The sequence below is a fragment of the Gopherus evgoodei genome, chromosome 4 (assembly GCF_007399415.2).
Source record: "Gopherus evgoodei ecotype Sinaloan lineage chromosome 4, rGopEvg1_v1.p, whole genome shotgun sequence".
In the NCBI taxonomy this organism is placed as follows: domain Eukaryota; kingdom Metazoa; phylum Chordata; order Testudines; family Testudinidae; genus Gopherus; species Gopherus evgoodei.
Genome location: NC_044325.1, coordinates 45,644,408 through 45,656,963, shown reverse-complemented (window position 1 = coordinate 45,656,963; position 12,556 = coordinate 45,644,408). Strand labels below are relative to the sequence as shown.

Sequence of the window (12,556 nt, the reverse complement as noted above, 5' to 3'; positions counted from 1 at the left end):
AAGCACTTCTGGTGAGGATGGCACTGCCAACACAAGCTGTGTAGCGATGGAACAATTGTTACAGCAGTATGCTGACGAATTTAGGTCAACATAATTTTGTAGGGCAGACCTGGCCACAAGCTTTCAAGCCAAACAGAGCTCTTCTTAGGTCTGGGAAAAGTACTCTGAGCATCATAGCTAAATACAAGGTGGAACAGATTGTTTAGCATAAGTAGCACACATTCTAAGGGACCACTCAAGATAGAGTGGCCCGTTAATATCTCTGCAGTCATAGTACAAAAAGGGGTTGTTAGTGCATGGACTGAACACCACACCGGATTTATGGCTTATTACAACAATCTGTAACTCACTAACCCTCTCTTTTTGTCCTGTGTCAGCACAGGTGTTAACTGGCCACTCTGCCTTGAATGGTCCCTTAGAATGTGTGCTAACTACTTATGCTAAGCAATCTGTTCCACCTTGTGTTTAGTGGTGACGCTCAGGTTACTTTTCCCAGACCTGAAGAAGAGCTCTTTGTGGCTCAAAAATTTGTCTCTCTCATCAACAGAAGTTGGGCCAATAAAAGATGTTACCTCACCCATCTTGTCCTCTAATATCCTGGGATGGACACAGCTACAATTACACCACATATAGTATATTCATGTCAGCTTTAAACTCTGGTACTTTATCAGGAGCCCAGCCATCAGAGACCAGCCTTCTAGGAATCCATGAGCTGCTGAGATAAAGCAAGTGAAAGAGAGTGGGGTCAGTCCCATTCTCTCTTCAGACAGTAGCGGAACTGCCGAAGCTGAAATATTCCAGCCCTTGGATCTATCCCCTACCAAGCTGTCCCAGCAGACTTAGAAAAGAACTTGAAAGCCCTCTGAACACTGTTTTTCACCCACTCAAGATGCGTAACAGAGGAAAGAGGGCTGATCATCTGACAGCAGCAGCATTGCCAACCCCCAGCATTTAAAAATCATGAGTCAGGCCCTGAAAAATCACAAGCTTCTCAAAAAAATTATAAATATTGGATTCTTTTTATTTGCCTTCCAGCTCTTAGATTACGTGCAACCTGACGCAGGTCACGTTTCAAGCTGTTCTCTGCACCATTAAGGGTAGAAACATACTCTTTTAAAATGAAAACTGAGATTCTCCAGTAATCACTTGTCTCCAGGAGTTGGGGCTTTAAGGAAAAACAACAAATATTGCACAACTCCCGATAAAATCACGAGAGTTGACAACACTGCAACAGTATTAATCAAAATAATAGTAGGTCTAGCACGGGGTGGGCCAACTACAACCCAGGGGCTGTATCTGGTCCTCCAGGCATTTTAATCTGGCCCTCTGGGGAGTGGGGTCTCGGGCTTGCCCCGCTCCAGCTGGGGAGCAGGGTTGGGGGCTTGCCCCACTCTGGCTCCTATGGATAGGGGCAGACAGCTTGGTTTGCTGATCTGTCTGGGTAGGAATAAAGGAACATTCCAAGTGGTTGCAAACTTTGTCCAGTAAATTAAAACTAACTCACCCACTCTCCCCAATTCTCAGTTTAGCAGGAAGTGTCCAGGTGTCCCAGAATTTTGCATGTTTCTGCATCTTTCCAGCCTTTGAGTCTCAGGAAATTCCCTTTTTTCCCCATTGCATTTCAACCCCCAAAACTGGAAAAAGCCACATGGCCAGAGAATTTTGCCCAAGGTCTGGATTCAGTCATACACACAGATAATGACAAATGGAAATCCCTGGAAAACTGTGAGCTGGAGAAGGGAGAAAATTACTGTGCTTGGAATGTTACAGGCATTAGATCCTCAAAGAATAGGGGCAACATTCTGGCCATACACTCTCTCCTGTCTCAGTGCTGAGATCCAATTTATGGCTTTTAGACCTAAATAGAAGCTCTTCCCCTCCTTTCTCACACAGACACACTGTCTCTGGTTGCATTTTCATCTGGATCAATCCTCCAATTTGCTCTATGTACAAGATCAGGAGATCAAAAATTAAACAAAAACACATGATGGCTGGGAAATTAATGGAAACAGGATGCCAAGGTCCCCTAGGCAGCTTTTAAAATATCAGCCTGAGTGTCCCCAGCAACCCAAACTCCAGCAGAACAGCATGGGGAGGGAGGCTGCTGGGGACCAAGCAATGTTTACACAGCCGAACCATTAGTTTAGCTTCAAGGAGAGAAAGGTTTTGCTCTAAGACCTGTCTGAGATTTACCATCCCCTGTCAGGGAGTGACATTGTCAGGCCTCCACATGTTGACAGTGTCCTTTTAATTAATCTTTGCTGACAATGGCCTGGCACTTGAGCAGTCATGGGCAGCCCACATGGGCAGGAACCCAGCTCCCAAATAGCATTTGTGCTGCTCACCAAAAAGTCCCTAATGAGAGAAAGATGCCGGCCCCGCACTTTGTTTACAGACACTGTCTGGCAGCCCAACGTGCTCTCTACTGTTTGGCTGCCGGTGGGGTGGGGAAAGGAGGTGAGTCAGCCTTTGGCCCCTTGCTCCAGAACAGAAATTATTTGGCTTCTCTGGAATAATTACATTAACAATCGCAAGATCCTGCAGTGAACAAAGCGGGGCCTCATTCTCTCACTGACGACCTGGGCAGATCCTGTTACCCAGGTGAAGTCACTGGGGTTCTCGGATACTCTGGGCAGATTCCATAGGCTGAACTTTTATTTACAAAGGTTTCCCCTGAAGACCGAGTTTGTTCTGACCGCCCCGGACACTGAGCTGCAGTAGAACACACCCTACTTGAGACCAGGATAAAAACATTGAGGCAGGTGCACTCTTACAGCCAGATGGACAGAACAGGTGGAGAGGGGTGCCTGGGATGGATGGAGAAAGCCCCACAGGCAGCACAGAATGCTGGTTACTGGACTATCTTGTCCAGGGCTGCCTGGGGGGGTAAGGGGGGGCCAAGTGGGGCAATTTGCCCCAGGCCCCTACGAGAATATTGTATTCTATAGTATTGCAACTTTTTTTTATGGAAGGGGCCCCTGAAATTGCTTTTCCCAGGCCCCCTGAATCCTCTGGGCAGCCCTGGTCTTGTCTGAAACCTCTTGGGGCCAGAGACGATGTTTCAGCTCCTCTGGTCTGTTGGCACATTCATGAATTCTAACTTCTAGTCAAATGCTTCTGGGAGCCTGAAATGTTCTAAAACAGATACATTAACCTGCTCATCCGTAAATCTAAACAGCTACGCAAACATGACCAAGCAGCACAGATTCCTTCCTAATTCCCCCTGGCATGTCCTAGAGCTGCCTAGTATAGTCCCCATCTCCAATTCCTTCCGATCAGGAAGATTCAGGCACAGTTGTGGCACCCACTCTCCTCGGCCATTGCTCTGACTCCTGCAAATGGCTTTTGCAAAGCAGACGCAGTCCCTGTCTCCATCACAAGTCCTGGCACATTTGGCGCAACAGCAAGAACACTTCACGAGCGGAAGGCTTTAATCAACCAGCACGATGGGAACTCCAAGCTAGGAAGTGACAGCACAGCAAGAGGGCTATAAAAAGACAAGGAGAGGAAGAATCGCACTTCGCCATAAGAGGAAGGAGGAGAGATTTCAGAGGCCAGGCTGGCCCAGGGAAACTCAACCCCGAACAGGAAAGAACTCAAGACTCCTGCATTTTTATGCTAAAGAAAGGAACGTACATGTGTTTACAATGGAAAGAGAACTCCACTTAGCTGGAGGTGGCTTTGGAACGTGGAATCAGATGGTGCCAACCCAAAGGGGAGGTTTTCCGGGAACTCTGGTGCACGCTGGCTTCAGGCCCACCTACTACAACAGCCTCATGCAACAAGGGCACAGACAGCTCCTGGACTCAGGGTCCATTGCAACCCACGCATCATTTTGTCTCCTGCACACCCCCCTCTGGCAGCAGCAGATACGTTCACTCTGAACTATGCAGAGAGGGTCACTAGAACTGGAGCCAGGCAGGAACAAACAAGCTGGAAACAGGGGGCCTGGATATTCTGGGATGGGCATGTTAGTAATACCATTGGCTGTGCTGACGAGATTCTGATCTCCTCCGCCCCATCCGCCACCTGCACCTACCACAGGCCTCAAACTAGCTCCCGCTTCTGCCCGAACCCCACTTTGTTACAGCTCAGATCACTGCCCACACAGCACCCTGCCCCCAGAATCTGGGGCACTAGTGGGGAGCCCACCCGCAGTAAGCCCAGATCAAACCCTGTTCCTTTCTAGAGGCACAAAGGCACCCCATTCTTGCCGTGGGGACTAGTGTCTAGCAGCAGAACAAGAATATTTCTTGAAGTCCATGACAAGTGGCTCCCATGCACATGGAAAGCACCAGATCCCCTCCAGCATCACCACCCAGGGGCCTAGAACATGCTTTGCTATGGAAACAGCTCAGCTCCAGCCCAGCAAGAGATCAAAAGAGGGAGAGCACTTGATACAGCAATGTTCAGGGGGCAAATGTCCCTTGGGAAGAGATACCAGGGTCTGTTCAGACAAGAGCACAGCTTGTGGAAGGCTGGGTCCGTCTCACCTCTTCACTTCAGCCAGGCTGACAGGTGGAGCCCAAGATTCACTCTCACTGAAAGGAGGCTGTCACCTGAGATGGACACTGGGCCCCAAGGTGGATGGAGGAACCATCTCACTGCAAATTTAAGCAAGTTCTCTTTGCCACTATTGAAAATGGTCTAGTGAGGGGGCACCCTCCACCCCTACCTTCTTCATCCCCCATCAGAAATGATTGCCCAGGGAGTGGCTGCGATGTCCTTGTATGGACATGTGTCTTCCTGGCATGCTCAGCTAAAAGGAGACATGGGGTGACGTGGGGGGGGGGAACCATGTCCAGATTTGGCACAAACAAACAGTTTTTGCAAGCAGTGACTGCAGCAGGAATGGGTGGGAAAATTAATGGCAGTTACCCATAGTGCGCCAGTCCCAGCCACAGTGCGCCAGTCCCTGACCCCCTTTGTCTGTTGGGCAGAGCAGGGGAGACTCTCAGCCAGGAATAAGGAACATCAGAGGGTGCTGAGGATGTGGGAGGCACAGTGTGGCAGTGAGAATAATAAGGACATGGTACTGCAGTGCCAGTGGGCACCTCTTCTTCCTGAAGTGGGGGGGATCTGCAGGCCCCTCCCCTTTCAACAGCCATGGTCTCAATTTTCTTTGATTTAAGGATCCATCAGTTGCAGTTAAGAAACCTGTTTCCAATCTGCATGTTTCATTAGCAGTGAAACAGCAGCAAGATGATGCCAAGAGCTAAGTGTAATTAGCACAGCACATCAACCCGACGTGCAAATGAGCCCGAAGGGGGCAAAGCACTCACATGTGTGACACTCTGCAGTTGAAGAGCCCCAGATGGATGCAAGGGCCTGACCTCGGCGGGTAGGGAGGAGAGGCACAAACAAACCAAAGAACAGAAACACAGGCAGAGACAGAGAGCTAGAGATGGAGTGTGGGTAGGAGGAGGATTCTGGCCCATCCCTGACTTCCAGGGAGTTCCCTCAAGAACAGGGCACTTATTCCTTCTTTGAGCTAGGGAGAGGCTCAGACCCTGAATGGGCTGAAGGAAACATGCTGAATTCAAGTGGGTTTGCAAGATCCTGAAGGAGGTAAGGAGCCTGGAGGGGGAACAGGGAAGTGGCTCTAATTGGGGCTGTTTGTCCAGCCTCCTTTCAAGCAAGAATAAGGTTAAGATTTGCTCGGGCAGGAGATGGGAAAAGAAAGCTTGAGGCTCTTTATTGCAAAGGCCCCGGGGTTAGGATGCAGGCGTCTGCAGGCATTAAGAGGAAGACCAAAGCAACAATAGAGGCCTTGGCTGAGCTGTCACTGGCTCAGAGGAAGCCTTGTTCTGAAGGCTGGGGAGAGTTGGTCTGTAGTGTGACTCAAGCCGTGGCATCCTCCTAACCCGGCCAGAAACCAAAAGCCAGTCACCAGACCACTGCTGACAGTGTTTCCTTGTGGACAGAGCAGAACTCAGGAGACCTTCCCGACTCAAGTCAGATATTGACCTCATTTGTAAAGCGCTTTGAGACCTCTCATAAGGGCTAGTACTCCCCGTTCCCTTCTGGGGGCAGTCATCAGCCTCCAGTCCAAGAGATCAGCACAATAGAAGAGAGAGTTCTTCAAGGCAGGCCACGTTCCTGGGGTTGGGACCTGCAGTTTCCATGGGCTGCCTCTCCATATTAAGTCACAGAATCCAGAGAAGGACGAGATCTAAGTTCTCTATTTAGCTGTCTGTTCCCCTGCTGTTTTCTCAGACTGTCTACTGTTAAATGGGGCTCCCACCCCTTCCCTTGGGAGAAGGTGTCACGGAGTCTCTGAGCGATGCTTTGGAACTGCTCCCCATCAAGCCAGTCAGGACTTTGGAGAGCCTCCTCTCCCTTAGAGCAGACTTGTTCAGGGCAAGAAGCTCACACGGCTTCACCTCCTGGGTCTCTCCTTGGAGCATTCAGCATCCTCTGCCCCTCCGTGCGCTTCCCACAGTGAGCCCACCCAGGCGGGGTCCTGGGGAAGCCACAGGGTCCTGCACCCCCACTTTGCAGTCAGACGTGACTCTCAGCCAGCCAGTAAAACAGAGATTTATTCGATGACAGGAACAGAGTCTAAAACAGAGCTTGTAGATACAGCGAACCGGACCCCTTGGCCGGGTCCATTCTGGGGGGCAGTGAACCAGACCCCCCACGTCTGCACTTCACTCCTCGACCCCAGCTAGCTCCAGACTAACAACCCCTCCAGCCCCTCCTCCTCTGCTCAGCTCCTTTCCTGAGCCAGGAGGTCACCTGATCCCTTTGTCTCCAACACCTTCAGCTGGCACCTTTGCAGAGGAGGGGCCCAGGCCATCAGTTGCTAGGAAACAGAGTGTCAGGCATTTAGGTGCACTGGCCCTTTGCTCTGCCAGATACTTAAGAACTGCCATGGGGACACTGAGGCACCAACACAGTATTCAGAGAAAACATTAAGAACATTCCTAGTTCATCACATCTCTCCCCCCTTCGAGACCAAACTGAGTGAGGTCACTTCAGCCAGTGACCTGGGGAAGTTTGAACCCACCAACGTTCCCATGGATGCCCCAGCATCTCTCCCATTCCTCAGTGTGAGTTACACCAGGACAGTCCAGTCTCACGCCCTCCCTTAGGTCGGGTGCGCCTGATGGCACTTGCAGGCCGCATGTGGGAAGATTTATGCGGCTCAAACCCTTTTACTATCCCCAATACCCCTGGGGTTCAAACTGGGACGGGGTCTTCTCCCAGCACCCTGGGCTGCAATTCAGGCTCTCTTGGTTAAGAGCCCTCATCTTGGCCTTGGCCAGCTCTGGGCTTGGGCAGCGACTTCCCACTTTGTGGCCCAGACACAACACCTCTGCCGTCCCCCCTTGCACTTTCCAGCTTTTACTGTCAGTCCCACCTCCTTGAGGCAGCCCAGCACCTGGGACACCTGTTCCTCCCAGATCTAGCTAAAGATGCACATGTTATCAGTGTCTGTCAGGGCCAAGTTCTCCATCCCCCTCAGCTTGTCTAGAATCTCCCCAGGTCTAGGCATGGGGTAGGCATCAGACACTGTGATGGCTTTAAGCTTCTGACAGCCCCCACAAAACCAGATCATCCTGTTTACCTTGGGGTCAGCTAGGTTGCTTTCCCAGTGACTCTGAACGGGGAACCACCTGATGGGGAGATTGGCTCCCACCTCAGGGAAGAGATCCCCCAGGGGGTCTTCCTCCTTCTCCTCCCAATCCTCCCCTTTCAGGTCCAGGGGTCCCCTCACTCTCCTCCCATACAGCAGCTCGAATGGGAAGAACCCTGTGGATTCCTGGGGCACCACCAGCTGCCTCCCGATTCCCCCCAGTTCTACTTCCCCCTGGGGAGCCCATTCCCGGTACAGAAACCCCTTCTCCCGCAGGACTCTGTCCCTGCAGCCTTCCCCAAGGGGGTTTGCAGCGCTGTGGCCAGCAAGTTCCCTCAGCTTCTCCAAGGAGGGATCCCTCTGCAGCTCGGTCTGGGAGTCAGCTGCTGGGGCAGGGAGTGGGACCTGCTCCCTCTCGCTGGCTGGGCCTGGGGTCACAGCCCTCCTGAGCCCTGTCCCTGGTAGCTCCCTCCCTGCTGTGTAATCACTTCCCAGCAGCACGTCTGGACCAGGCAAACCTGGTTGGCAGCCAACCTGCCCTGCCTGGGTGTCCCCCCACTCAGCTGGGGTCTCAGCTCCCCCCATGCTCAGCACTGCCCTTGCTGTCTCAGTGGGGGCAGGCAGTGAGCTCTCTGCTCTGGTCCCAGCATCAGAGCCAGCGTGAGCCCCCTCTCTGGTGTGCAGGGGGGTGGGGAGCATCTCTCCCTCCCACTCAGCCCCAGGGCGCTGGTTACAGGTAGGCAGGTATCCTGAGCCCAGCAGCCCCTCCCTCCTGCCAGCCAGGTCATTTGCATTTTCACTGACCATTTCCATCCTAGCCAATTGGTTCCCTGGATTTAAATTCAAACCCTTGGCCATTACAGGAGCAGGGTCTGGATCCTCTCCCAAAGAGAGACAGTCACCGCCCAACAGGGCCTCCCAGCCGATATCCTGGAGAACCCCAACTACTAGCCAGCCCGACCCCTCCTGGGTCTGTACAGGGATCTGGGCCATAGGCAGGGCAAGGGGCTTCACCCCGGGGACCTTCACCCAGGTCCCACAACCCCTCAGCATCTGCGACTGCACCACCACAGTTCCCTCTGTCCCAGGATCTCGCCACCCCAGGCGTGTTTCCCCACTGACCCCTAGGCAGCCCTCTATGTCTCTCCGCTCCACCATTGCCAGTCTATGCTGCTGCTGCTTCTCCTGCAGCTTTTCCTCGGGCTCTTACTCTCTCTCACGGTCCTCTCGCTCTCTTGGGCTCTGCTCCAATCCCATCCGTCTCCGATCCCCTGATGGGGAACCCAATCGTGAAGACTCTCGTCTGGTTGGGGACCAGACTCTCGGAGATGCCTGGCTGCTGCTCCAGCTGCTCCCAGATCCTCTTGTAGCCCCATCTGGGCCAGGAATCTGCTCCTCAGAGCAGTCATCCTCCTCCAACTGCATGATTAACTGTGCCTTGGTGAACTTCCCCATGCATAACTCTCTCTTTGTGCACATGATCACAATGTCCTTCTTAAGGGGATGGTGATAGGCCATCACTTCACCGTTCCCAAGTGGCTGTGGACTCACAGGCCTGTGTGCTCTTGGCTCCCCCATGGTTTCCAGGAAGAACCCCTGGTGTGCCAGCCCTTCTCGTGATCACCCCCTCTTTGCCAGGGTCGAGCTGCAGACTCCTCCGCCCCGGGACTGCTCCTGCAAAAATCCTTCTCTCTCCCAGGGTCGAGCGGTAAGCTCCTCCGACCCTGAGACTGCTCGCTGCAGTCCTCAGGGGGACCCTGTTACTCCAACAGTCCTTCTCACTGGTCACATACTCCCAGAGGTTAACTGCCCCCTGAAACCTTCCCTCTCTGAGCCTTCAGCATGTCTGGTCCTCATTATTCCTCCTTTGTTTTACTGCTCCCCAGTCACTTACTGCAAGCAGCGCCATTCACGGGGTTCAGTACATCCCACCGCTACCACCAGTTGTCACGGAGTCACTGGGCGATGCTCTGGAACTGCTCCCCATCAAGCCAGTCAGGACTTTGGGGAGCCTCCTCTCCCTTAGAGCAGACTTGTTCAGGGCAAGAAGCTCACACAGCTTCACCTCCTGGGTCTCTCCTTGGAGCATTCAGCATCCTCTGCCCCTCCGTGCGCTTCCCACAGCGAGCCCACCCAGGCGGGGTCCTGGGGAAGCCACAGGGTCCTGCACCCCCACTTTGCAGTCAGACGTGACTCTCAGCCAGCCAGTAAAACAGAGGTTTATTCGATGACAGGAACAGGGTCTAAAACAGAGCTTGTAGATACAGCGAACCGGACCCCTCGGCCGGGTCCATTCTGGGGGGCAGTGAACCAGACCCCCCACGTCTGCACTTCACTCCTCAACCCCAGCTAGCTCCAGACTAACAACCCCTCCAGCCCCTCCTCCTCTGCTCAGCTCCTTTCCTGAGCCAGGAGGTCACCTGATCCCTTTGTCTCCAACACCTTCAGCTGGCACCTTTGGAGAGGAGGGGCCCAGGCCATCAGCTGCTAGGAGACAGAGGGTCAGGCATTTAGGTGCATTGGCCCTTTGCTCTGCCAGATACTTAAGAACTGCCATGGGGACACTGAGGCACCAACACAGTATTCAGAGAAAACATTAAGAACATTCCTAGTTCATCACAGAAGGTTCCACAGACTGACCTATCTCACCATCAGGCAGTGTCTTCCTGATATTTTGCCTACACTTCCTTTTGCTCAATCCTTTGCCGTTACCCTTCATGACACTACAGTATAACACATTGCACTAATCTCTCTCCCTGCAGATCTTGGCCAGTGTGGGCCTACAATGATCACTCATGGCTTTTGTGTACCAGGATGTCCTCTTGTGTTTAAACAGGGCTGTGAGGAAACCAGACAAGTTTGCGGACACAATGCTGACCCTGAGTGCCTGGTCAGGGGAGACAAGGACAACTAGCCACTCCTCTGCTTTCTCTGTAATGCTGCTTATTGCTCAAGAGTCCAGTCTCCTCAAGACTTTCCTCACTCTTATGATTGCTCTCCTTATTTGCTTGTAACAGAGGTTTGATTTACAGGGCTCACAAGAAGAGCAGCTGCAATCTACTCCACTTTATAAACCCCAGATGCAGACCCTGCTCCACTACAACATCACAGACGGGTGAAGCAGAATTCCCAGGTGGCCAACTCCAGAAGTCAGGCCCACTGAAGACAGGCATGGAAAGGAGAGAGACTGCTGCTTAGATTTACACATGTTCTCTGTGCAGAGTCTCTCCGGGATTATTTGGGCAACAGGTCAGAGGGGAAAAGGCAAATTTCTGCGGGTGGTCCACGAAGCATGGCAGTAGCAAATGGTGGAGCTGAGGCATTTGCAGGATAAACCCCTCTCTTCATTCATTCTGCGGTTTTAGAGGATTTATGTGTTTGGAAACTTACAAGCTGTGCTGGATCCACAGGTTAAGAAAACTAACCAGCAACCAGTGAGCTGCCCTGATTTACAATGTAATTAATTGCATTGCTGGGGTTCCAGCTCATGTGGTTAATGATGTCACCAGAGCCCCCTCCATGGGATTATTTCCCTGTAAATCACTCCACTCTGTTTTAGTCCTATGAATGTGCTGAGCGGAGCTGCCCTGCAGGAGGCCCCAGCCCAGAGGGCCCTCCATTTACAGGCAAGAGAGGAGTTCTGAAGTAACAGCCAGGGAGAGGAAGAGAGTTCCCCAAACAGAACGGAGGGATGGGGGTGCAGGTGTTTGTACTCACACTGCTCCGGTAATTCTTACCTTGGGAAGGCATGAAGGGACACAACCTCCTTGGGAGAGCTGCTCCCCAGTAATGAGGTAGTCAGCGACTGAGTGAGTGTTCAAGCCGTTTTCTGTTGTCTCTCTAGTGTGCACACCCCCCTTAAAGCAGGCTCCCACACTCTAGCCCTTCCCAGGGCAGCCCCTTAGCCAAGCTAGTTAGTTGCTTTTGTAAAAAACTTTCAGATTATTTGGAACCATCAGTCTGGGGGGCACCAGCTGCCATGTGATCGTACATCCACTACCCTCCCCCACCACTCTCCCTCCTGCAATTTTTCACAATCACTTGGGTCTTGTTTCAAATTTATCAGCTCTTAGAAGCAGGCCCATGTTTCTGAACGTATATGTGCAGTATCCAGCCTAGTGGGGCCCCAATCCTGATTAATAACAAATTAACAAGGGGAAGGGGGCTCGTCTCTCTCTGATGCAGCCGATGTTAGCATGGACCACTGACCTGGCCAGAAGTGTTGCAGCACCAACAGGGGACATGCAGCTCAGCTCTGGGAACTATATATGTAACAGCACCCACAGTGGGTGCTCCAGTCTCTCTGCCGTGGGAAGCACACCATGCCCATAACAGAGACTGGGGTGAGTCAGGCAGAGAAGTGAATTCTCTCCTTGTTTATGTCTCAACCAAATAGTGGAGAAATTCAAAGACATCAGTGTAACGACTAAGGGGGCTTCAGGGCCAAAGGACTGGGAAGGGGCATCCTCTGGCCCACCTGCCACACCCATCACCGGGATAGCTGAGTGCCTGCCAGCGATGCATTAAGTGTCATGACTGATGTCTGTAACCAATGGTTCTTTCGTACTCACGTTTGATGCATCTGTTTGTGCCAGGAGCAGTTGTCCACCCTGAGCAGCATTGTCCCCCGCAGACGTTCGGCCTAAGCAGTCACAAATGGCAGGATTAGGAAAAGAGAAACCGTGAGGCCTCCTCATAGCCAGCACCTCCAGAGACACCAACAGAACCATTTCCTACAGCATCTGAGCTTTCCTTGCACCCAGATCACTGCAGCCTGAGCTCTCAAGCCAACCCAGGCTGGGCTTTTTAAATGCTTGGAAGGGAAACCCCCTAGGAAAGAACATCCAGGTGCCACAGCAGGGTGGGCCAACTTTTTGGGCCAAAGGCCACATCTGGGTGAGGAAATTGTATGCAGGGCTGGGCAGGGGGTTGGGGTGCGGGAGGGAGTGCAGGGTGTGGGAGGGGGTATGGTGTGCA

At 52.5% G+C, this 12,556-nt stretch overlaps 1 protein-coding gene across 5 annotated transcripts in view; it reads right to left on the bottom strand.

Moving 5' to 3' along the window:
* Positions 1-12,556, bottom strand: part of LTBP2 (latent transforming growth factor beta binding protein 2) — a 128,433-nt gene that overhangs the window by 103,181 nt on the left and 12,696 nt on the right. For all 5 annotated transcript variants that reach the window (XM_030559159.1, XM_030559163.1, XM_030559161.1 and 2 more), the window contains exon 2: positions 12,151-12,221. In XM_030559159.1, coding sequence (XP_030415019.1) covers positions 12,151-12,221 — 71 coding nt within the window. The remainder of the gene's footprint in view (positions 1-12,150; positions 12,222-12,556) is intronic.